General features: G+C 41.0%; 1 protein-coding gene across 1 annotated transcript in view; it reads right to left on the minus strand.

Moving 5' to 3' along the window:
- Tulp4 (TUB like protein 4) overlaps nt 1–25,143 on the minus strand; it is a 122,728-nt gene that overhangs the window by 21,234 nt on the left and 76,351 nt on the right. Inside the window, exons 5-7 of the mRNA XM_090337896.1 lie at nt 22,007–22,187; nt 18,486–18,620; nt 10,542–10,708 (exon numbers count right to left, since the gene is read on the minus strand). Coding sequence (XP_090194022.1) covers nt 10,542–10,708; nt 18,486–18,620; nt 22,007–22,187 — 483 coding nt within the window. The remainder of the gene's footprint in view (nt 1–10,541; nt 10,709–18,485; nt 18,621–22,006; nt 22,188–25,143) is intronic.

Raw genomic sequence — 25,143 nt, forward strand, 5'->3', positions numbered from 1 at the left:
TGCAAATAAACTACTTCAACCATATCCATCCTCATTCATCCTCTTTCTAATAAGCCTTTGCCCTACCTGCTAATTCCCAACTCCTTTGTTTTACTTTCTGGGAGTGGACGGTATAAAGAATGTTGATTTTCCAAGTAAAATAACGTTGAATAATATGAGAATTGAATATTTTTACTGATAAGTAATTAGGTGTCCTGGAAAGAGAACAAATAAAAGACTAGAGTAGTTTTAGAACATTAGTTTAATGCCATAAATTTAAACTTGGCATGATGGCATTTCTACTAGTAAAGGCTACAGTGGGTACCACCTTGATTGTTAGTCACTCATATTCTTTTCTGAAGTTCTGGTCATCTGGATCCTCAAATGACACAGCAGTGGTTATGGCTCAAGAAGTGGTAAGGAGGTAGACCAGATGACTCTATCCTTCCAACCCAACAGGCAGCATTTCTAAGTTAGATCAGCAGTGGCAGGGGTTTCCAACTGTGTGACTTAGGGATTATTCCATAGCTGGAAATGTCCCATTTTTCTTATGGGTCAAATGACAATGCTCTATATATTAAAGATGACACTGTCGCAGTACTTCTGAAATCCTTCACAGACTGCATGTGTGTATGTGTGTGTGTGTGTGTGCGCGCATGCATATGCACATGTGCACTTGCATGTACATGTGTACATGACAGTTCTAGGGCTTGAACTCAGGGCAAAAGGCACTATCCTTAGCTTTTTTTGCTCAAAGCCAATGCTCTATTACTTGGGTTACATTTCTACTTCTGGATTTTTTTTTGGTGCCAGTCCTGGGGCTTGAACTCAGGGCTTGGGCACTTCCCTTGAGCTTCCTCAAGGCTAGTACTCTTATCACTTGAGCCACAGCACGAATTCCAGCTTTTTTTTTGTGGGTCATGGGGCTTGAACTTGGCCTGGGCACTGTCCCTGAGCTCTTTAGATCAAGGTTACCACCCTACCACTGTGCCTGGGCTCAAGGCTACCCCACTTCTAGAGGTTAACTCGAGATAAGAGTCTTAGGTCCTTTTGTGCCTGGGCTGGCTTTGAACCTTGATCCTTAGACCTCAGCCTCCTGAGTAGCTAGGATTACAGGAGTGAGCTACTGCGCCTGCCCAATTTCAGTTTTTTCAAACCCAGGGCTTCCTTCATGTTAGGCAAACACTCTACCAACTAGGCCACATTCTCAGCCCCCACTTTTGGGTTTTTGATGATTAATTGGAGGAAAGAGTTTCATTGACTTTCCTGCCTGGGCGGGCTTTGAACTGTAATCCTCATATTTGAGCCTCCTGAATAGGTAGGTGTGGGCCACCAGAACCTGGCTACAACCCAGGTATTAAGTTACTATTGTTCTCAGCTATGCTTGAAGCTAGGGAAGATAAGCCAAAAGCTATGTGGAGGATGGGGGTGCAGGGTTTCTGTGGTGACCTCAACCAGAGGGTTTGTTGTCATTGTGTTCTTTGAAAAGGTAGGATGAAATCCAAGTATGTATTTATGTATTAGAGTCTTCTTATACTGGGAAAAAAAAAAACCAAAAACAACCTCAAAACTCAAGAGTACTATCTAAGCAAGATCATCCAAGCAAAAAAGAAAAAAGTAGAGGGCAGTGATGGAGAAGCAGTGAGGGATTGGTTCATCCTAATCCAGACAGATGAAGGACAAACATAATGAGACCTCAGGGGTAGGGAGTGCTGTTTTCAAGATTAGAAGTGGCCTGGCCAGATCTTTAATATGAATGACAAGAACAGAATTGTCACTTCAATGACAAGCATTAAGATAAAAGGAGCACATGAAGACACTTTCTTAAAATAGCTTCTAGGGTCAGTTAATCCTGGTTTCAACTTCAAAGGAAAATGCAAGGCTGAAGACAAATTCATCTTGCATTTCTCCCTGTCAGGCTGGGCAACAGTAGTGTGGAATGATGACCACAGCTACCCCACAATGGAAGATCATGACTCTGTTTACGGTGAAACCTGGAGCTTCTGGTGTACTTCCATAGTGGGGCTCTATATGTGATGATCTCAAACAAAAGGCAGACCTTAAAGGAGAAACCTACTAATTCACAGTAAGGCAGAACTACTGCTAAAGACAGGGTAGATCAACATATAGAAAAAATACAAAAAATTTCTCTGGCATCATCAAACTCTGTAATTACAGGTAAGAACCAAGGTTGTATTAGCACCCAAAATTATGCTTTATCTTTCCTTTTTAGCTGGTACTTGGGATCAAAATTTGGCCTCACACACAGTTTGTGTATAATACCACTGAGCTGTTTCTGACATAGCTCATTCACTACAATATTCATCTTCCTGGTTTGTCTCTATGAAACAGTAGACTATATGTTTTATAAAATTATCATAGTACCAAGAACTATTATCTTTGTATCAAGAACTTAATAAAAAACTAAATAAAGGGCCGGGAGCATAGCCTAGTGGTAGAGTGCTCGCCTAGCATGCGTGAAGCCCTGGGTTTGATTCCTCGGAACCACATATTCAGAAAAAGCTGTAAGTGGCTCTGTAGCCAAGTGGCAGAGCTCTGGATTGGAGCAAAAAGTTTCCAAGGATAGTGCTCAGGCCTTAACTTCAAGTCCCAGGACTGGCAAAAAAAATAAAAAAAAATAAAAATAAAAAAGACATTAAAAAAATGAAATAAAAAACCTCCAATACTCACTATTCATAATACTCCATACATAGACAAAGCTAGAACTGGTCTGAGCCTCAAGTGGTAGAGCTCTAGCCTTGAGAAAGTCCAAGGATAGTGCTGGCCCTGAGCTCAAGCCCAGGACTTGCCAAAAAAAAAAAAAAAAAAAAAGAATACGGAGGGCCAGGAGCAAAGCCTAGTGGTAGAGTGCTCACCTCGCATGCATGAAGTCCTGGGTTCAATTCCTTGGTACCACATACACATAAAAAAGCCTTTTTATGTTATGGGATTCTCCTTCAGGAGTATAGAAGCCTACAATCATAAATAATCTATTTATTTTTCTGTTCCCATTCCTATTTTCTTTCTTCTTTTTTTAACCAAATCTCTTACATCAACAACTAAACCTTATAGAATACAGAGTAATCTCTAACTTGCCTTTAATTCCACAAGTTCATTAAAAAAAAAAAACAGGCCCAGGGCCCAGAGTGTAACCTAGTGCTCACCTAGTATGCACCCAGGTTTGATTCCTTGGTACCACATACATAGAAAAAGCTGGAAGTGGTGCTTTGGTTCAAGTGGTAGAGCTCTATCCTTGAGAAAGCTCAAAGACAGTGCTCAGGCCCTGAGTTCAAGTCCCAGGACTGGAAAAACAAAACAAAACAAAAAACCAGGACCAAATTAGTCAGGAATTTGAAGTCAGCAAACTTAGTCAGTAGTGCTAAGTCTAAAAATCTGTCACCAGATTATCAAATATAAAGATATAGATGGTCACAGGCAATATCTTATGAGCTGGATTACAGAACTGTAAAAGACAACATGCAGTAAAGAAAGGTGAATGAACTTATGTGTCCTTGTATGAGCTGTAGTCGTTGCTATTACCAGTTAATCACGAGATCAAGCTAAAGTTGTCATATATTGTTCCAAGCAGCTTTGTATGCAACAACCTACAAGCTAATTGACTTGGACATAAAATCTGAATTGCACTTAGTACTTTTCATAAACAATAATCTAACATCTGGCTTTGGACTCCTTCAATAGTAAGGCACAGATCATATGAAATTTTTTTTTTTTTTGGTCAGTCTTGGCTTGAGCTCAGGGCCTGAGCACTGTCCTTGGGCTTTCCCAAGGCTAGAGCCCTACCTACCACTTGAGCCACAGAACCACTTCTGGCTTTTTTTCCCCCCTATGTATGTGGTACTGAGGAATCGAACCTGGGTCCTTGTGCATTCTAGGCAAGCACTCTGCCACTAGACTAAATTCCCAGCCAAGATCATATGAAATTAAAGACAAGAGTTAAGTTGGTACTGTAAGTAATTAATACTATACTTGATTTACTAAGGATCATTGTTTAGCTTTATACTATTAAGGCATACTTTTCAGTGGTTGAAAAAGACCCTTAAATTTTAAAATATTACTAATTTATTAAAATGTTGAGCCACTATAGTGCTATCTTTTTACCACCCTAAGCCCAATTAAAATGAGAACATATTAACAGTTACGGCCATCGAGTCTTTATTATATATTCTAGGCATAATGGTTAGAAAAGCATGGTCTCTAGCTTAAAAGAAACACGAAAGCATTCTATTCACTAGGCTTTCAAATAAACTTTTTATTTGGGCCACTGAGCTCTTTACTTCCAGGACTCCACTGTGATTTTTTTTCAAGATGTCTATATCTTTATTGATTCCCCCTTTTACACCCTGCATTGCTTTTTCTATTTCACTCAACTGTTTTCTTGTGTTTTCTGTTTGTCTGACTCCTCCCCGAATTGGTTTAGCTGTTTAAGCATTACTTCTTTTATTTCATTCAGCATTCTTGATATTGTTTTATTGCAGTTGAGCTTTCTTCTTTATTGCCATTTAAGTCCACATTATTGTGGAGTTGTTGACTTCTGTTTCCTTTTTTTTTTTTTTTGCCAGTCCTAGGCTTGAGCTCAGGACTGAGTACTGTCCTTGGCTTCTCTAGGCTACAGCTCTACCACTTGAGCCTCAGCATCACTTTCAGCTTTTTTTTTCTATGTATGTGGTACCGAGGAATCAAACCCGGGTCTTTGTGCATGCGAGGCAGGCACTCTACCACTAGGACAAACTCCCAGCCCCTCTTTCTTTCTTTCTTTTTTTTTTTTAAGAACTCAGCAAAATAAAATTCCAATTAACTGTTGTACCACATTGTTTCACACATACACCAAACAGGCCAAAAAAAAAAAAATTAACAGCAACTTCATAGGCAAAAAGGATGGGAGAAGAAAAAGAAAACTTTTTATCTTTGGCTTTTTTAACCATCTCATACAAACCAACTACTTTATAGTACAGCTGAGTACATACACAAAAAAAGTTACTGAAATGCTCAGAATAAGATTGTTTTTGCTTTTTTTTTTTTTTACAAGGTTTTTTTTCTCCTTTGAGGTTATAAGCACAAGTAGAAGTAGGACAGAATGCTCTGAAGGCTGGTTTGGTCATCTGAGACCATTAAAAATGGCTGACCCCCCTAAGTAAAAATACAAACAAATTTTCCTTTTTAAAGTACTTTTAAGAAAAAGAGCAGGGCCTTCTTTCTCCTCATCTTCTTCTGCTACTACTACCTCATTATCAGCCTCTTGCTCCCCATTTTCCTCATTAGCAGGGGTGCCTCTTCCACTCTCTGTCTCCTCCACAACTTCTTGTCCTTCAGGTCCTTGGTGGTAATCTCGTAGCTGGTGTCCACAGCTGCATCTGATCTGGGGCATGCTGGTGATGTGGTGCAGTGAGGGAAACAGAGCGCTTGAGTTTGAGGAGTCGGTTGAGAAAGCTGCAGGAGTCCACGGTTGCTGAGAAGGCTGCAGCAGAGGAGGTTGCAGCTGGACCCAGGAACAATGGCTTTTCAGAGCAGCCAGTGGGGCCCAGAGTTGTTGACTTTTAAGGGAGCCACATTGCCTTGGTTGTTCATAAATTTGGAGGCTCTGCAGTGAGATTTGTGTATCTGGAGCGAACAGTTGGTAATGTCACTCTCGTGTATCGTTTTAGTTGTTGATCTCATAGACTACTCAAGACAGGGTAAATGGTGGAGCTCAGGTATATTTTCCAGCTAGTACATTAGAGGAGTGGGTCTCATCAAATATTCTGGTGCTTGAGACACTGTGTGCAGAAGTCTCCCCCACTTGGCTATTGCATTTATTAAAGGTGATAAACCAGAGTCTTGTGTGTGAGGTATGAAGATTAGTAATGAAGACAAATCATCTCTATTGCTTCAAATTTAGATACATATAGAAGTACAGACATCTCTTTGTGGTTTAAGAAGATCTTGGTTAACTAGGGTAGTTACCTAAAGATACCAACTAGGGTTTTTGTTGTTGTTATTTAATATAGAGAAGGAAAGGATGGTAGCTAAGCCTAATAGGAGAGGTTAGAGAGAATAGGGTGAGTCCATAGTCAAGTCTGGCTAATGTGATTGTACTGTAGTAGAAGAGTATTGGAGCAGGAAAGGAAGTACAAATGAATAGGCAAACACATAGGGAGACAACAAAAAAATAAAGTAACTCACAGAGGAGAAAATAAAGGAGAAGCAGGAAGAAAAAAAATAAAAGCAGCAACTTAAAAGCTGCTTTTGCTGGGCCTGTAAATTAAGTCTCCCAGCTTAATATCTGTATTCTTTAATCTGATTTCTGCTATAGTCACTTTGCAACCAGCAAAGGAGCTCCAGGAAAAACAAGATATACCCACAATCATCTCATGACTGAGGGCAAACTGCCTCTCAAATAAGTAAAAGCTTTCTTACCACCCAAACAGCTAAAAGCTCAAGAGACCACTCTCCTGGCAACTTGTTCCTGTTACTCCAGTGGACCTCAGTTTCTAGAGCAAAGGAACCTTCCACAGATAACCCTTCCAAAGAGTAAGATTAATGGTCATCTATGTTGTACTATAGGGCTACAACCTAAAGAGGAACTTATCTGTGAGGTGGAATATCCTGAGGGCTGAACAGGTTACTAATACAGTGTTTATGCAAAGACTAAGAGGTGTATTAAGCTCTGTAAGCTACTGGGTCTATACAGCTCTCTCTTCTATACTCCAGACCATTATAGAGCTATAGGAGTAGATGATATTGTCTGGAGATTGCTAAAAAGAGGAAGATCTGGAAAGATCTGGGAAAATAATATCTGCAAAGCATAAGTCTTAGTCTGAGCCCTCTTCTCCAAGTCACCACAACCCTGGTACATAAACCTATAAGGTATTTGTATATAATTAACTACCTACCTTATCTGACTTCCAAGCTCCTGGGAGGTATGAATTTTGTCTTTGCTCTTCATCTCCTAATAATGGTACTTAAAGCTCAGTGCTGGACATTAAATATTTTTTAATTAAAAGATTTTATTAATACTGATTTTTTACATCATACTTCAAATGTCATGTTTAACAAGTAAGTATTCAGGAAGGGAATCTATATGCAATCACTGGCACATAAATTTTAGAACATAATTAAAATTAAGCTGAGGGTTTATATGTCATAGATATATATCAATCTACATAACATTATGTCTATAGAGTATATATCCCATCTATGTAGTTATATTTATGTCTCCAAGACTGTGTCAATGGCCTTGAGTACCCGAATATTGAGTCATCACTATTGTACTGTTTGGATCCAATATCCACATATCAAGGAGACTGTATGCCTTTTGTTCCTTTGGTCTTATCTCGCTCAACATGATTTGCTCTAGTTTCATCCACTTCCCAAAGAATGTCATTATTTTATCTTGTCTAGTGGCTATGTATACATATACCACATTTTCAGCATCCATTCATCTGTAGTAGGGCATCTGGGCTGTTTCCATCCCTTGGCTATTGTGAATAGTGCAGCAATGAACATTACTGTGCAGGTGTCCTGGGTTATGATGCTCAGGAGTGGTATGGAGGATAATAGGGAAGGTCTATTTTTAGTTTTTTTGAGAAAACTCCAAACTGCCTTCCAGAGTGGTTGTACAAGTTTACATTCCCACCAGCAGTGCATTAGGGTTTCTCTTTCTCTGCATCCCCACCAGCATTTGTCATTGTCTCAGTTCAGAATACTGGCCCTTCTGATTAGGGTAGGATGGTATCTTAAGGTTGTTTTTATTTGCATTTCCTTTATGACCATGGATGATGAGCATTTTCTCATATGTTTCTTTGCCATTTTTAGCTTTTGATAAGTTTCTCTTTTGTTCCCTTGCTCATTTAGTGATTGGTTTTTGAGTTTGGGGGAGGGGGTATTAATTTGAGTTAGATACTGGATATTAAGCATTTGTCTGATGTATTATTGGTAAATATCTTTTCCCAGTTGGTTGGCTGTCTTTCTACTTTAGTAGCTATGCCTTTGTCTGTGCAGAAACTTTTTATTTTTAGGTAGTCCCATTTGTCAAGTCTCTCTCCAATCTGTTGTGACCCTGGACTCTGTTCAGGAAGTTCTTGCCTATGCCTTTGAGTTCCAGTGTCTCTCCTACTCTATTGTGTAGCAATTTCAGGGTTTCAGGTCTATTATTGAGGTCTCTGATCCATTTTGAGTGAATGTTTATGCATGGTGATGGGCTGGGATCAATTTTTTAGTTTTCTGCATGTGGCTGCCCAGTTTTCCCAGCAGCAATAATTGAAGAGGCTGAATTTATTCCACTGTTTCTCTGGCTCCTTTGTCTAATATAAGCTGACTATGGGTATATGGTTTTATTTCTGGATCTTCTATTCTATTCCATTAATCTTCTGGTCTACTTTTGTGCCAATAGCAAGCTGTTTTTGTTATTATGGCTCTATAGTAGAGTTTGAAGTCTGGTATTGTAATACTACCAGCATGGCTATTTTTGCCTAAAATTTCTATTTCAGTAAGGAATGTCTTTGGGATTTTGATGGGGATTGCATTGAAATTGCATATCAATTTTGGCAGTATGGCAATTTTCACTATGTTGGTTCTCCCTATCCTTGAGTATGGGATTTCCTTCTATTTCCTGGTATCCTCTTTGATTTCTTTCTTTAGGCTTTTACAGTTTTCATTAAATAATTCCTTTACATCATTGGTTAGGCTAATTCCTAAATATTTTATTCTTTTGGGGGCTATTGCAAATGTGATCATTTTCTTGCTTTCTCCTTCTGTTTGTGTATTGTTGGTGTACAGAAAGGCTACTTGACTGTGTGTGTGTGTGTGTGTGTGTGTGTGTGTGTGTGTGTATCATGGGGCTTGAACTCTGGGCCTGCGCACTACCTCTGAGCTCTTCAGCTCAAGGCTACCACCCTACCCTTGAGCCAAGCCCCACTTCCCTGTTTTCTAGAGGTTAATTGGAGGTAAGAGCCTCAGGTTCTTTTGTGCCCAGGTGTGGCTTTGAACCCTGGTCCTCAGATCTCAGCTTCTCGAGCAGCTAGGATTACAGGTGTGAGCCACCGCGCCTGGCAGGCTACTACCTTTTGAAGGTTAATTTTGTATCCTGCCACTTTGCCAAAGTGATTTATTAGTTCTAGGAGTTTGGGAGTAGGATTTACTCGGTGGTTCAGGTATAGGATCATGTCATCTGCAAACAGGGATACATTTCTTTTCTTTTGTGGATCCCTTTGATGTCCTTTTCTTGCCTTACTGCTCTGGCTAAGGGTTCCAGCACTATATTGAAGAGAAGTGGAGAGAGTGGGCATCCCTGTCTTGTTCCTGATTTTAAGGTAAATGGTTCTAGTCTTTCACCATTTAGTATAATGCTGGCTGTAGGTTTGTCATATATGGCTTTAATTATTTTAAGGAATATACCTCCTATTCCTATTTTCTCTAGTGCTTTCAACATGAATGGATGCTATATTTTGCAAAATGCATTCTCAGCGTCCAGAGAAATTATCATATGATGATGTCAAATATTTTGAGTAGCCTCTCAAAGTATTTGATGGATGATTAGGCAAATGAATGAACAAATATGCCTATTTTCCCAAGAACATATTGCACTTAAAAGACATATTCAAATTCTATAACACAACAACCAAAAGACAGCTCAAGAAAAAATGGGCAAATGACATGAACAGAAATTTATCTAAAGACATACAAATTGCCAGTAAAAAGTTCACCGTGACTAATCAGGAAAATGCGAATCTGAACAATGTGGAGATATCACCTCAATATCATAATGAACACCCAATAGGATAGCTGCTACCAAGGAAACTCCAGAAAATAACAAGCAATGGCAAGAACAGTGTTAATAGGAATGTATACTGGTGGAACTGCCATGGAAAAACATATTACAAGTCACTAAAAGAATTAAAAGCAGGGCTGGGAGTTTGGCCTAGTAGTAGAGTGCTTGCCTAGCATGCACGAAGACCTGGGTTCAATTCCTCGGTACCACATACATAGAAAAAAGCCAGAAATGGTGCTGAGGCTCAAGTGGTAGAGCTCTAGCCTTGAGAAAGTCCAAAGACAGTACTCAGGCCCTGAGCTCAAGCCCAGGACTGGCCAAAAAATAAATAAATAAAAACAACAAAAAAAATAAAAACAAGGCTGGGAGTGTGGCCTAGTGGTAGAGTGCCTGTCTCACATGTATAAAATCCTGGGTTCGATTCCTTAGTACCACATACAGAGAAAAAGTTGGAAGTAATGCTGTGGCTCAAGTGGTAGAGCACTAGCTCTGAGAAAGCCCAAGGACCTACCAGTCCTCGGAGTTCCAGTCCTGGGACTGGAAAAAAAGAATTAAAAATGGAATTACCAAGTGATCTAGAATTTTATTTCTGGAAAACAGAATCAGGCATTCTGGCTATAGACAAAATTGCTTTCTTTCTTGCTTCTCCTGGTTTATACACATTCAATTAAGAAACAAAAGAGATTAACGTGTGTCAAAGGTAATTACAATGAGTAATTACCCTCTTAATATAACCAACTAAGGGTGTTTTACTGAGACTGGATATAAACCCATGGTATTTCCTGAGTGTCCTTACCTGCACAAGCGTGTCCAGCGTGAAGATGTGCTCCCCTCGGACATTGTAGAACTTAACCATGGCACTCTTCAGAAGAGGACCATTGGGGAGCTCACTGAGCTGAGCCTGCCGCTCCATTCCAGCAACAGCTAGCAAATCTCCCTGCGTGCACCACTGGGCCACCACCTCTAAAACCATACAGAAAAGATAGTCAGTACAAGGACTCAGCCTTCCTGTCATTCAGCAATGTCACATATGATTTCAGTAGTTTAAAGCAGAAATGCTAAGCAAATAATAGCAGTGACTCTTCTCCTAGATACTAATCATCAATTTCTTTGTAGACAATATAATCCTTTTAAAAGTATTTGGCCAGGAGTTTGGCCTAGTGGTACAGTGCTTGCCTAGCATGCACAAAGACCGGAGTTCAATTCCTCAGTACTACCTACATAGAAAAAAGCCAGAAATGGTACTGAGGCTCAAGTGGTAGAGCTCTAGTCTTGAGAAAAAAATAACCCAAGGACAGTGCTCAGGCTCTGAGTCCAAGTCCAGAACTGGCGAAAATAAATGAATAAAGTAAAATAAATAAAAGTAGGTTTGGGGCCAGGAGTTTGGCCTAGTGGTAGAGTGCTTGCCTAGCATGCACGAAGACCTGGGTTCGATTCCTCGGTACCACATACGTAGCAAAAAGCCAGAAATGGTGCTGTGGCTTAAGTGGTAGAGCCCTAGCCTTGGGAAAATCCAGGGACGGTGCTCAAGCCCTGAGCCCAAGCCCAGGACTGGAAAAAAAAAAAAATCAACATTGGTCCTTTTGTAGGACATGAATCCAAAAATAAGCACTACTGATTTCTATTTCTTGGTCTAGTAACTGACTTCCAAACAAAATGAGATTATTGTAATTGTTGATGATATCCTTCAAAGCTTTCATTCCCAACACGGGTTACCTGTGTTAAGGTTCTATCCCCCAAACAAAAAGAAAAAAAAAATAAAAGTAGGTATGGATAGGGGTTGCAAGTTCACTCAAACGTAGATAAATAAGGTAGAAACCTGATTATGCCAGACTGGAGGAAAGTTGGTATGTGGAAGCTACATGACAGTACATACTGTAATCTCAGCTATCAGCTACTTGGGAGACTGAAATGGGATATGAGTTTGAGGCCAGCCTGGGCTATGTACAGAGATATTTCATTTTCAGAAAAAAGCTAGCATGGTAATATTTGTCTCTATGACTAGCATTCCATAATGAAATTGTAGAACTTTACAAAAGCAAGTAAGACAATGAGACTGATGATTCACCACAGAGGACTCAAGGTTTATAAATGCTCAAAAAAAAAAAAGGAAATAAAATGAAATGAAAAGAAAAACTCAAGCTTATTCATCACTCAATGTCTGGCAACACTGAGTGGATGAAATATTCAGGTACTGGAGTTTTATTTGATACTGGATGATGATGTATATAGGGGCTTATTAAAGAAGATAATCTTGCTGTGTGGCAGTTAGTACTGAGAGAGAAAATGTCACACTGGAGATTCGATGTCCACCTACATGCTATCTACTGCCTAACAAATGGCTATTAAATGGTCTGCCTCATCCCACTGTGAGCAATCACTTCCTGCTGGTAGAAAAATATTGTTATACTAATAAAATTCATAGCAATTTTTTCTCCTTTGAAACCCTGGACTATCATCTGGCTTACAAAGAGATACCTGAAATCTAGACCTAAGTTGTCTATTTTGTAGAGGCCATACAAAATTTCCAGAAGGCACTCTGCCACAACAACTATCTATATTTGGGAGCCAGAGCCAGATACAGAGTTTTTGAACTCTACTAGGTCACAAATGGCTATAATGTCACCTCTAACTCACAAACAGAAATTATTCTGATGTAATCCCAGTCCATTTTGAAGTCACTGGTTTCCACCTCCTATGAAAACAAAGGAGCATTTCCTGAGTTAAGATAGAACATATCACAAAAATCTCTGCTCTCCACTCCCTTTCCATCTCCCTTCCTATCCTCTGAAAAGAGAGCATAATGAATAAGGACAATGATGACAAATCTGTACCGGCCCAATTGTCACACCATCAACCAACTAAAAATATTCACTTCAAATTTTCTTGTGAAAACCTGGGTGCAGTGGGTCATACCTATAATCCTAGCTACTTGGGAAGTGGAACTAAGATGATCGAGGTTTGAGGTCAATGCAGGCAAAAAGTACAACAAAACACCACCTCTCCCTTGGATATTCTTTTGTCTCTGTCTCTCTCCCGCTCTCAGTACTGTAGATTGAACTCAAAGCATCACTCTAGGCAAGTGGTCTACTAATTCAACTGCAAAACATGCTCTAAGTAGCTGGCATGGTGCTGTGTGCCTATAGTCCCAATTACATAGGAAATCTGTAGGAAGACTCGCACTAGAAAAAAGTGAGATTCTATCTGAAAAATGTAACAAGCCAAAGGACTGGGGGCATGGCTCAATTGAAAGAGTGCCTACCTAGTAAACACAAGGCCATGAGTTCAAACTTCAAAGAAAAACAATCCCTCTAGCTATTCAAAGTGATTGAAGAAATGATAAAAAGAGAAGATTCTATGAAATAAAGGAACAAGGTAGCCTTATGAGCTAAGTGCTTTTATTTGAGGTGATACATGGGACACAATGAGAAATGCCTTTGACATCAGGTTTTGCTAGTGAGACGTTCACTGGCTTGGTCAGAGAATTTTCATCAAGAAAGAATAAAAATCACAACAAAGCCTAATACCTCCAGTGCAGTTGCTTGTTCATACCACATGTAAGTTCAAGTCCTTAAAATCTTCTTTTAAGGCAGGAAAGCAAAATATTCTGACATTAAGACAGGAAAGAAATCACTCTCGATACCTGTTGGATGGTACTAGTTCTAGTTCTCATCAACTTAAATTATTCTGTTGGGCAAGGAGCAGAGGTTTCTTTTTCTTTTTTCTTTTTTTTTTTTGCCAGTCCTGGGCTTGAGTTCAGAGCCTGAGCACTGTCCTTGGACTTTCTCAAGGCTAGCGCTCTACCACTTGAGCCTCAGCACCACTTCCGGCTTTTTTCTATGTATGTGGTACCGAGGAATCGAACCCGGGTCTCCATGCATGCTAGGCAAGCACTTTAACCACTAGGCCCAACTCCCGGCCCCCAGAGGTTTCTTTTTTTTCCCCCCCAGTCCTGGGCTTAAGCTCAGGGCCTGAGCACTGTCCTTGGACTTTCTCAAGGCTAGCACTCTACCACTTGAGCCTTAGCACCACTTCCGGCTTTTCTAAGTATGTGGTACGAGGAATTGAACCCGGGTCTTCGTGCATGCTAGGCAAGCACTCTACCACTAGGCCAAACTCCCGGCACCTGAGCAGAGGTTTCTAAGGCTGAGTTACTCAGCAGATTTGTTCCCAAAGCAGAACTTCCTCAGCAATAGCTAAGCCAACCCATTCAGGAATCCATAGGCAAAACAAGAATGACACAGAGGAATACTGGTCACAGGGGTCAGGAACAAATTCTTCTGCACATGACATAAATTACAGCAGTCAAAAACTGGTAGTTCATGGGCCAGGAGTTTGGCCTAGTAGTAGAGTGTTTGCTTAGCATGCACGAAGACCCAGTTCAATTCGTTGGTACCACATACATGGAAAAAGCTGCAAGTGGTGGTGTGGCAAGTGGCAGACCTCTAGCTAGCTTTGAGAAAGTCCAAGGACAGTGCTCAGGCCCTAAGTTCAAGTCCAAGGACTGGAAAACAAAACAAAACAAAACAAAAACAACAACAAAAACCTGGTAGTTTAGATTTGCAATCCTATTTATGCAGGAGGATGAAGTCTTGGGATGGAAGTTCAAGAGAGAAAAGTCAGGTAAGTGAATGCCAGTTGTGAGTGAAAAAGCTTAATGAGAGCATGAGGCCCTGAGTTTAAACCCAGTAAACTAATTCTCTCTCCCTCCCTCTCCTCCTCTCCCCTCCCCCCCCACCCTCAGGAGATAAATGGGTATTTATGAGCATTCTCCTCGTATTTTCTGAAGAAACCCATAAGATAAAAATTAATTCAAAAACAAAACTATTCCCTGTTCATAATACATGCAAGTTCAAGTCCTTAAAATAGTCTTTTTTTTTTTTTGCCAGTCGTGGGCTTGAGCTCAGGGCCTGAGCACTGTCCTTGGATTTTCTCAAGGTTAGAGCTCTACCACTTGAGCCTCAGCACCATTTCTGGCTTTTTTTTTTCCTATGTATGTGGTACCGAGGAATCAAACCCAGGTCTTCGTGCATGCGAGGCAAGCACTCTACCACTAGGCCAAACTCCCGACCCCCTTAAAATAGTCTTTTAAGACATGAAAGAGAAATATTCTGACAGGAAATAACAATTGCCCACATAAGGTACCTATTGGATGGTATCCATCCCTTTTAACCTAATTTAACTTTCTGAAACCCAAAAGACACACCATAAACATAATGCTTTTCTTGCAATGATAGTGAAAGTAATTGAAGACATTTCAGACTAGATTTCTAGTTAGAAAATAACTAGAATGTTAAATTTGTCTGAATTCCTATATAGCAACTCAAAGTAGAAAATTTTCATATTTGAGAAGATTACCTTTCCAGGTGAGTGAAACAGATGAATATGCATGCACTGCCTTACTTTACACTTGGTGGGGACGTGTCAGAAGTGAGGCCCTAATACAATGTAATTTGACAGACACAGCACAAAATAATACATTACCAAAAACAAAAAACAAAACAAACTAACAAAAAAACTTCCATAAGCATGGTGGCCACTCTGTAAAGAATAAAAAGGCACAGAGAGGGACAGGGAGTGTAGCCTAGTGGTAGAGTGGTTGTCTTGCATGCAGGAAGACCTGGATTTGATTCCTCGGGACCACATACACAGAAAAAGTTCAAGGACAGTGCCCAGGCCTGAGTTCAAACACCAGGACTGGCAAAAAAAAAAAAAAAAAAAAAGAAAGAAAGAAAGAAAAAAAAGGGCACAGAGATCATTCCATTCCATTATTTGAGCTCTAACCAGACCAGATAGACAACTAAAAGCAGGATTCCTGGGCTGAGAGTTTGGCCTAGTGGTAGAGTGCTTGCATGAAGACCTGGGTTCAATTCCTCGGTACCACATATATAGAAAAAAAGCCGGAAGTGGTGCTGTGGCTCAGGTGGTGGAGCTCTAGCCTTGACAAAGTCCAAGGACAGGGCTCGGGCTCTGATCTCAAGCACAGGACTGGCAAAAAAAAAAAAAAAAAAATCAGGATTCCCCAACTAGAAGCAGGTTCTCAAAAAATTAGTAAACTTGATTAAAAGGTTTAAAATTCTAATTCCACTCCCCTCCCACCCACCCCGTGCCACTTTTTGCTAGTCCTGAGGCTTGAACTCAGGGTCTAGGCACTGCGTTCAAGGCTAGCAATCTATCACTTCAGCCACAGCACTACTTGCAGCTTTTTCTGAGTAGTTTACTGGCAATATGAGTCTCGTAGACATTGCTCCCTACGCTGACTTCAAACCACAATCCTCAGATCTCAGTCTCCTGAGTAGCTAGGATTACAGGTACAAGCCACTGGCATCTGGCTGAAAATTCCAATTTTCAAACTAAAATAGAACTTCAATTACTCTATATATGAAGGAATTTATGCTGACCATTCCTATATGTTAGTTCCATAAAAGTCAAAACATTCAGGAACTATAGAACAGCACAGTAATTGAAAAATGCACAAAAAATGCTTTTAATGAGGCCTATTTATAGTTAACCAAGAAGGATTTCTCTCTTTTTCTTTTCTTTCCCTTCCTTCCTTCTTTTTTTGTAGGTCATGGTGCTTGAACTTGGCCTGGGCGTTGTCCTTGACCTCTTCAGCTCAAGGCTACACCCTATCCTTGAGTCAAGCCCCACTTGCGGTTTTCTAGAGGTTAATTAGAGATAAGAGTCTCAGGTCCTTTTGTGCCTGGGCTGGCTTTGAACCCTGATCTTCAGATCTCAGCCTCTGCAGTAGCTAGGATTACAGGCATGAGCCATCGTGCCCGGCCTAAGAAGGATTTCTACATAGTTTCTGTCCCATAGTCTATGAGCTACATAATTCCTTACAAGTACAGCTCTAAAGTAGCAGAATCGATACCCAAGAGGGAGTATAATTTGGTGCAAAAATATTCCAGTTTAATTAAGGCACCATTTATCTGGCAAATATCATGTAACCCTTCTATTAATTACAATAAAAATATATTAAAAAATATTCCAGTTTAAAAATGAAGTTAAGGGGCTGGGAATTTGGCTTAGTGGTAGAATGCTTGCCTTTCCATGCACAAAGACCCAGGTTCGATTCCTCGGTACCACATACCCAGAAAAAGCTGCAAGTGGGGCTGTGGCTCAAGTGGGAGAGCACTAGCCTTGAGAAGCCCAAGGACAGTGCTCAGGCCCTGAGTTCAAGCCCAGGATGGGCCAAAAAAAGAAAGTTAAGTGCTTGTGAAATATGCAGAAAGGTACCACATCCCTGTCAACCAACAGCTATATAAACTGACCTCATCTCCCCTCCCCACCACCTAGTTCTAGGGCTTAAACTCAGGGCATTCTCCATTTGAGCCACAGCTTCATTTCTGGCTTTTTGCTGGTTAACTGGAGTTAAGAATGCCAAGGACTTTCCTGTCTAAGCTGACTTTGAACTGTGATCCTCAGATCTCAGGATAGGATTACAGCCGTGAGTCCATCCAGATGAACCTCATTTTTTTAATATCTGTAGTTCCTGAAGAAACCAGGCAGGAGCACAAGGCAATGTATGTTTAAGCTATGGCTACTTTTAAGTAACAGTAACTGGTTGCACAGTTGGACCTAATTTACTAAGTTCCTGTGACATCAAAGACCAGAGCAAGCACAGGAAATTAACTCTGAAATCTCTATTGCACCATTCCACCGGAGTCAAGATGTTTTTTTTTCCAAAGAACCCATCATGGTCACACCATTGATGAAATGCAAATTTCAAAACACTCAGTGATTTTTGTAGTTGATTTTGCTTACAATAACAACATTTCAAAATGTCTTTCAGGAAGTCACCAGTACTTGATTGCCGTCCTTCATATCCACGTGAGCATTGTGGAACGTCTCTGTAAGTTTTCAAGGTAACTTCATTATATAGTAATCAGTCCCATAATATGCTTCCCTAAATGCCTCTTCATAAATGATGACTTGAATACTATCCACTGTTTCAGGAATAGCAGAGGCTCTTGCCCAAATACAGTGCAGCCACAGTGTCAGCTGGATGCAAATCACTATAGGTAATTACTGTCAGAGGGAAGTGACAGGTAGAAGCAAGACTGAGTCAGGATGCTTGTGGCTCACTCCTATAATCCTAGCTACTCAGAGAGAGGGAGATCTGAGGATCACAGTGCCAAGCTGATTCAAGCCAGACAAACCCAGGAGACTCTCAATCTCCATTTAGCCAGTAAAAAAAGCCAGAGAGGGCTTCATAGGGATGAAGATGTAGCTCAAGTGATAAAATGCCTGACTAGCAAGCATGAGGCCCTCAACTGAATCCCCAGCATCATCCAAAAAGAATGCATCTACCAGCCCCATGGCTGGGAGTTTGGCCTAGTGGTAAAGGTGCTTGCCTAGCATGCACGAAGATTCAGGTTCGATTCCTTGGTACCACATATATAGAAAATGCTGGAAGTAGTACTGTGGCTCAAGTGGTAGAGCTTTAGCCTTGAGAAAGCCCAAGGATGGTACTTAGGCCCTGAGTTCAAACCCCAGGACTAGCAAAAAAAAAAAAAATAAATAAATAAAAAAGAGTGTATGTCAGGAACACCTATTCTAGCTAGATAAGCCTAAGTATTGATTAATCAGGCAAGCAGAGGGCCTTTTGGATGTCACAAAACAGAAGATTCTTATCACAAAAGACAAGAATCAACAGATACTGGTATATAGCACCAGGCTGGAGGGCAGATATGTACAGGGTTGATCTTCAGGGCTGGGGCATGGCAGTGCTTTGTACCTTTCATCCCTGAGCGGATGACAGTGGGGGACAAATCATCATAGTTATTCATTAAGCTGATATCTCCCGAAGTGAAGCTGACAGTAAGTAGAGGCTTGATGTTCTGTACAGGGATGGGGTATGCTGCAGGACCATCTGTGAAAATACAAGTGCTGAGTAAGAAGCAAGCAATGAGCGTACAACTTAGTGTTAAGTGTCCAAGGCTGGACTTGTTTATTGCCCCCTAAAATTGCTTGACAGTGTGGCAAGTACACTAAGAAGCAGTACCACTCAGGAGTCACACATATGGGTCACCAGTAGAGTTTTTGTTTTTTGTAGGTCATGAGGCTTGAACTCGCCTCAGCACTGTTCCTGAGCTCTTCAGCTCAAGGCCACCACCCTACCCTTGAGCCAAACCTCACTTCCCATTTTCTAGAGGTTAATTGGAGATAAGAATCTGAGGTCCTTTTGTTCCCCGGGCTCGCTTTGAACCTTGATCCTCAGATCTCAGCCTCCTGAGTAGCTAGGATTACAGGCATGAGCCACTGTGCCCATGCCGGCACCAGTAGAGTTTTATTAGAGACAGTAGACGTGGAATATGTAGCCCTAGGAGGCAACTACAGGGTGGTGAGAATCTACAGGCTTAAGTTTATTAACTTATAGGCAATGTGTTTCTAATGAGGTATAAATTCAAATTATTTTAATGTCATGCAATATAAAGGATGGTGGGGAAAGAGAAGTTTTAGTTTTGGTTCCAATACACAGAATACTCAATGCTCTCTTACTAACTGGTACAGGCAATGAATAGCCATAGTAGCTACTATTAGTTTCTCTTAAGTTTTTATCAGAAGAGACAGCAAATTTATAGAGAATGTTCAGGCACACACAGCTGCAGTGTCCAGCCAGCCTAATGAGCACCAGCAGCACTTGTGCATGGTGGGTCAGAGGCTGGCTCTTTCACGTGGTAATGTCAAAGTCGCCTATACACCTGGGGAATTGGGGCTTACCAGGGGTTCTGTAGGTGTCACTGCCATGCTGAGCACATCTCCAACAGCTACATGGGGTGGTCCACCTGACATCCACTTTCACTGAAACCCCAGTATTGCTCTCCTCCATGCCTCTCTAAGATACTTCATTGCACTACTATTCTATGCTTCCACTTCATGGGACACACTAAGGAGAACGCCAATATCTCTGACAGGTGAATACTCAGCCATCTCTGACACACCCCACTGCTTCTGGTCAGAGGAGCACCAGGGACCAACTGCTGTCTTAGACCAACTCTGGGTTTGCTTTGTTTCATCTCCGGATCAAACTTCTTTTAGTAATGAAACAGAATGAGCAAATCTATACAGGAGTTCTGTTTTAAAATATTTCACATACTTTTTTTACCCCTTTCTGCCAGTCATAGGGCTTGAACTCTGGGCCTGACAGCTGTCTCAGCTTTTGTGCTCAAGGCTAGCACTCTACCGCCTGAGCAACAGCTCCACTTCTAGCTTTTTTTTTTTTTTTTTGCCAGTCCTGGGCTTGAGCTCAGGGTCTAAGCACTGTCCTTGGACTTTCTTAAGGCTAGAGCTCTACCACTTCAGCCTCAGCACCACTTCCGGCTTTTTCTATATATGTGGTACCAAGGAATCGAACCTGGGTCTTCATGCATGCTAGGCAAGTACTTTAACCACTAGGCCAAACTCCCGGACCCACTTCTAGCTTTTTTATAGTCCAATGGAGATAAGTCTCATGAACTTTACTGCCTGAACTGTAATCCTCCGATCTCAGCTTCCTGAGTAGCTAGGATTACTGATGAAAGCCACTGGTGCCTGGCTTCCAAGTGCATTTTGTTGACAGGAACATTATTACTATGAGGTTGTACAAATATGGCCAATACTTCTCTTGAAGCTGGTGTTCTATTAAGAAAGGGATGGTTGTTACCCAAATGAATTTATGGGTGCTAGGAACTCTCCTTCCAGGAGAGAGTGATCCTGAAACCCTTCATGTATGAAGTACAGGTCTCCTATACACACATGTAGAGAAAGTGTGTGTATAGTATATACACATATTTTGCTCATGTCACCAAAAAGCAAAAGTGTCATCTGTCTCTGTGACTGGAGGGAAGAAGACAGACAGTGCTGGAGGGGGACAGACACTGATAGGGAGGTAGGATACTTTCACATTACCCTCTGGACCAGCACTTCACAGGATGACATACCCTAAGATGGGGAAAAAAAAAAAAAAAAAACAAAAAGAAGAAGGAATTGCCCAGCCTCACTCATGACTATGTAGAACTGTGCACATATCTGGCTGACTAAAATTCAGCTCGCAGCAGTACTCATTCTGCTCCACTATTTCATAATATATCTTTATTTTAAAAAACAACAAAAAAAGCATGTCTTTTATATTAGGGGTACTACGTGCTTATACTAATGTGTGCATTAGTCACTCATGGGATTCAAGTTAAATTTCAATGGTGAAAAAAGTTCTTCTTCATCAGACTTGGAAAACTGCTCTATTGTATACTTTCCTTCCCTTGACTTCATAGATTATAGTCTGTGTCTCTGGGTGATTATAACTCTTGACTCTGGATACTCATAATTTAGTTACACTAGAAGTAGAGTTTAACTTCTTACACATAAGATTAGTTATCCAAGATAATTTATATTTGTTCTGTGTATATATTTTAACACTATTTGGATTTTATAACAATTGTTTATTTACTATATTGTGTATCTGTAATTAAATTTAAAAAAATCATCTGATTATATAGTCTTTGGATCAATAAATATAATACATATCCCAGACTGAAATACATTCTTAATTATACATTTAAAAAAAAGATCGGTGCAGAGGATTGAAGATGGTTAACGAGCCAATGCCCAGTGAAGGCCAGTGTTGACTCTGATGAATGCCAACATGATATCAGAGACTTCTATGTGTTTTGGAGGGGTGAGGGAAGGAGGATAAAACACATTGCTTAGGGGGTAAAGAAGTTTAGAATCTAAAACAATCTCACAGCACAGTGAGGCTCACAGTGGGCCAGATACTAGGGCTTTTTGACTGAGAAGGGGAACACTTCTGCCTGAAACACAGAGCACAAGGCATGGAATACTAGCTCAGAGCTGACCTTTAGTAGAATTTATTCTTTTTTCAAACAAAAGCTACAGGTTTTAGAATCACTAGGGGTTTGGCTATATAACATATTAAGTTACAATAATAGCACAGAATTTTTATTCTTGCTAAATAGCTAAACCCATAACACTCTAGGGACACAGAACAAACCATGTATTTCATTTTATATCTAGAAAAACCTAAGCCCATGGAGTATAGTCTATTTCATCAGTGATCTTGACAAAGGGATAGCAGAGAACAGACAGTTATATCAAGAACTATCATGCTAGTCCTGTTTGGCATTTTAGTTTAAAAGAACTCTTCCCAATAAATTAGATGGTGTGTCTATGTCAGGTCTTTGCCCTTCATTCTCTCTCTCTCAATATTCCTACATTTTCTTCTGTTAAATGGCCAAAATGAGGGGCCAGCAAACTGGCTACCTTGAGGAGGAGAGTAATCATCGGAGTCTGTGTCACTCTCGCTGCTGTCTTCTACCAGGAAAATGGGGTAGTTCCAGGACATGCTGAGGATGCCGTCAGACTCATGCAGGAGGACGTGGGCCAGCATCCGGCCGTGGCAGTCCATGACAATCACCTGCCCGTCAGCTGTGCCAAACAGCACCTGCAACCAAGGACCAAGACACTTGACTCAGTGGGAGTAAGTCTCTGTTTCAATTTGTTCTATGAAGACAAAATGTAGTTAGAACTACAAACAAAAACCAACAACAAGAAGCTGGGAGTTTGGCCTAGTAGTAGAGTGCTTGCCTAGCATACACGAAGTCCTGGGTTCGATTCCTTGGTACTATGTACATAGAAAAAGCCACAAGTGGTGCTGTGGCTCAAGTGATAGAGTTCTAGTCTTGAGAAAGTGCAAGGACAGTGTTCAGGCCCTGAGTTCAAGTCCCAGGTCTGGAAACAACAACAAATCTCCCAATTAGGTAAACTATGGGTAGTAAACATTAAGTAGCAGAAACTAGCTGGCCATTAGTTTAAGAATCTTGGGGCCAGGAGTTAGGCCTAGTAGTAAAGGGATTGCCTATCATGAACAAAGACCCAAGTTTGACTCCTTGTTACCACATACATAGAAGAAGCCAGATGCGGTGCTGTGGCTCAAGTAGTAGAGCCCTAGCCTTGAGAAAGCCTAAGGACAGTGCTCTGGCCCTGAATTCAAGTCGGAGGATTGGGGGAAAAAAAGATTGCTGTCCTTTGGTTATCTCATATTGTTACAGTATTTCACCTTGTTATCTCATATATTGTATATATGCGTATTTGGTTATTTGAAATCAGATAGGGAAGCGGGGAAAACAAGATGAGGGGCAGGGGTGAGGGGAGGGAAATGGAGATGAAGTCATGAGAAAGGGTATCAATGTTTGCGAAGTAATGCACTTTCCATCTGGTGAATATAATGTAACCCTTCTATTAATGACAATAAAAATATATGAAGAAAAAGAGGTCTCAGAGTACACCAAGAACATGTTAGGTGGTAAAAGCAAGCACAATATCAGAGCTAAAGAATACTAAGGGAAGGTTGCAGGGGCGTTAACCCTCCCATGAGTCTAAGAACAGAACAGTATGGCTGCTGGAAGTTTCCTTTGATACGAGTGTATCACTGGCAGGATGTCCCAGAAGAACCTTGAGACCTAGGAAGCAGGACTGGCATTACTACCTGATTTGTGTGATGGTCTCTGGAGCTTCCTATACCTACTGCCTTTAAAACCTTCCATATTAGCTGGGTGCAGTTCCTCACACCTGTAATCCTAGCTATTCAGGAGGCTGAGATCTGAGGATCCCAGTTCAAAGCCAGCCTGGGAAATAAAGTCCATAAGACTCATCTCCAATTAACCACCAGGAAACCGGAAGTAGGGCTGGGGCTCAAGGGGTATGGGAGCTGCCTTGAGCTGAAGAGTTAAAGGACAGTGCCCAGGCCCAGAGTTCAAGTCACCACAACCGCCGCCCCCCACCCCCCGAAAAAATCCATATTTTATGTCTAACTTGATCTGTCTACCAGCATTTCATTGTAAGCACAACAAAAATAATTATTTCCATTTCACAGACACAAACAACTTAGAAAAGTCTAAACTGACACATCTAAGAAATGGTCAAACCACACAGGGGAACTTACTCTATTCTGGCTTACTTTTAATATTCTTACGGCCAGGAGTTTGGTCTAGTGGTAGAGTGCTTGCCTAGCATGTACAAAGGCCCGGGTTCCATTCCTCAGCATCACATACATAGTAAAAAGCTAGAAGCGATGCTGTGGCTCAAGTTGTAGAGCTCTAGCCGTGAGAAAAGTCCAAGGACAGTGCTCCGGCCCTGAGTTCAAGCCCAATGGCTGGCAAAAAAAGATTCTTATGTTAAGCCACCTGGGGGCAGATCCTGCATGATTATTTCTTGGCACCTAACAAAGCTCTAGGAATACAGTGCACACTTAGTGTGAAGACTCAGTGCAACCCTAAGCCCTAAGAAAGGCAGTGTAAGAACACAGGGAAGGCAGTCATCAAAAGTAGAAACAAAATTGACTGCCACCTTAATCTCGAAGCTTCCAGCCTCTAGAATTGTTAAGAAGGTAACATCTGTTATATTAGCCACACAGTCTGTGGTATGCTGTTACATCATCTTGCACTGAAACTTAAACCATGTGAGCTTTGCCTTTCAGTACTTCTCCAGGACCTGTCACCATGCAGGATGCTCAGTGGTTGTCAAACAAGGAAGGACATGCCTGTGCACTGGACAATACATTTTTCCATTTTGGAGAACAAGCAGATACCAGACATATAATTACTGAATAAAAGACTGGTAATGCAATGTTATCAGTGTTCAGCATCACACCAAAGCAAAACAGAATAAATCTCAAGTCTCAAAGTTTGATGCTATTAATCTATTCCAGTTGCAGCTCCCATGGGAAGACATCCATCATTGAGATGGGAAGAAAGGGGATAGAAGCAATCACAATATAGCTGTCAGCAATGATGGAAGAATCAACTGTGTTTTGGAACAACTATGTCACAGATAACTGAAGATCATGGATAGAACATGAATTCAGACTTTAAGAAATCTCTTTCATTACAAGTTCTTTTCATGCCTAATTACTTCCGATGAAATAAAGCTTACGAAAGTAAAATACTTCATGAGAATGAGAGAGAGAGAGAGAGAGAGAGAGAGAGAGAGAGAGAGAGAGAGAGAGAGAGAGAGAGAGAGAACCTAATAGTAATGAGTCTGTATATGTCAAAGGCATCAATCTCTGTTTTGGCCAAGTATTCTGGGGACCTTTTCCTAGATACAACCTCAGTTCCAGGATCCTTCCTGATTTGTTCCTAAGGACTGGTCCTAGCTTTCTCTCCTCTCCCTTCTCCCTCTCCTCCTCCTCCTTCTTCTTCCTCCCTTCTCCCCCCCACCCGCCTTCTCTCTTTTTCTCGCCCCCTCTCCCTCTCTTTTGCCAGTTCTGGGCTTGAGGTCAGGGCCTGAGCACTGTCCTTGGACTTTCTCAAGGCTACAGCTCTACCACTTAAGCCTCAGCACCACTTCTGGCTTTTTTATTTGTATGTGGTACTGAGGAATCAAACCCGGGTTTTTGTACA

This window comes from Megascapheus bottae, chromosome 8, assembly GCF_031878675.1.
Source record: "Megascapheus bottae isolate mThoBot1 chromosome 8, mThoBot2.hap1, whole genome shotgun sequence".
Classification (NCBI taxonomy): domain Eukaryota; kingdom Metazoa; phylum Chordata; class Mammalia; order Rodentia; family Geomyidae; genus Megascapheus; species Megascapheus bottae.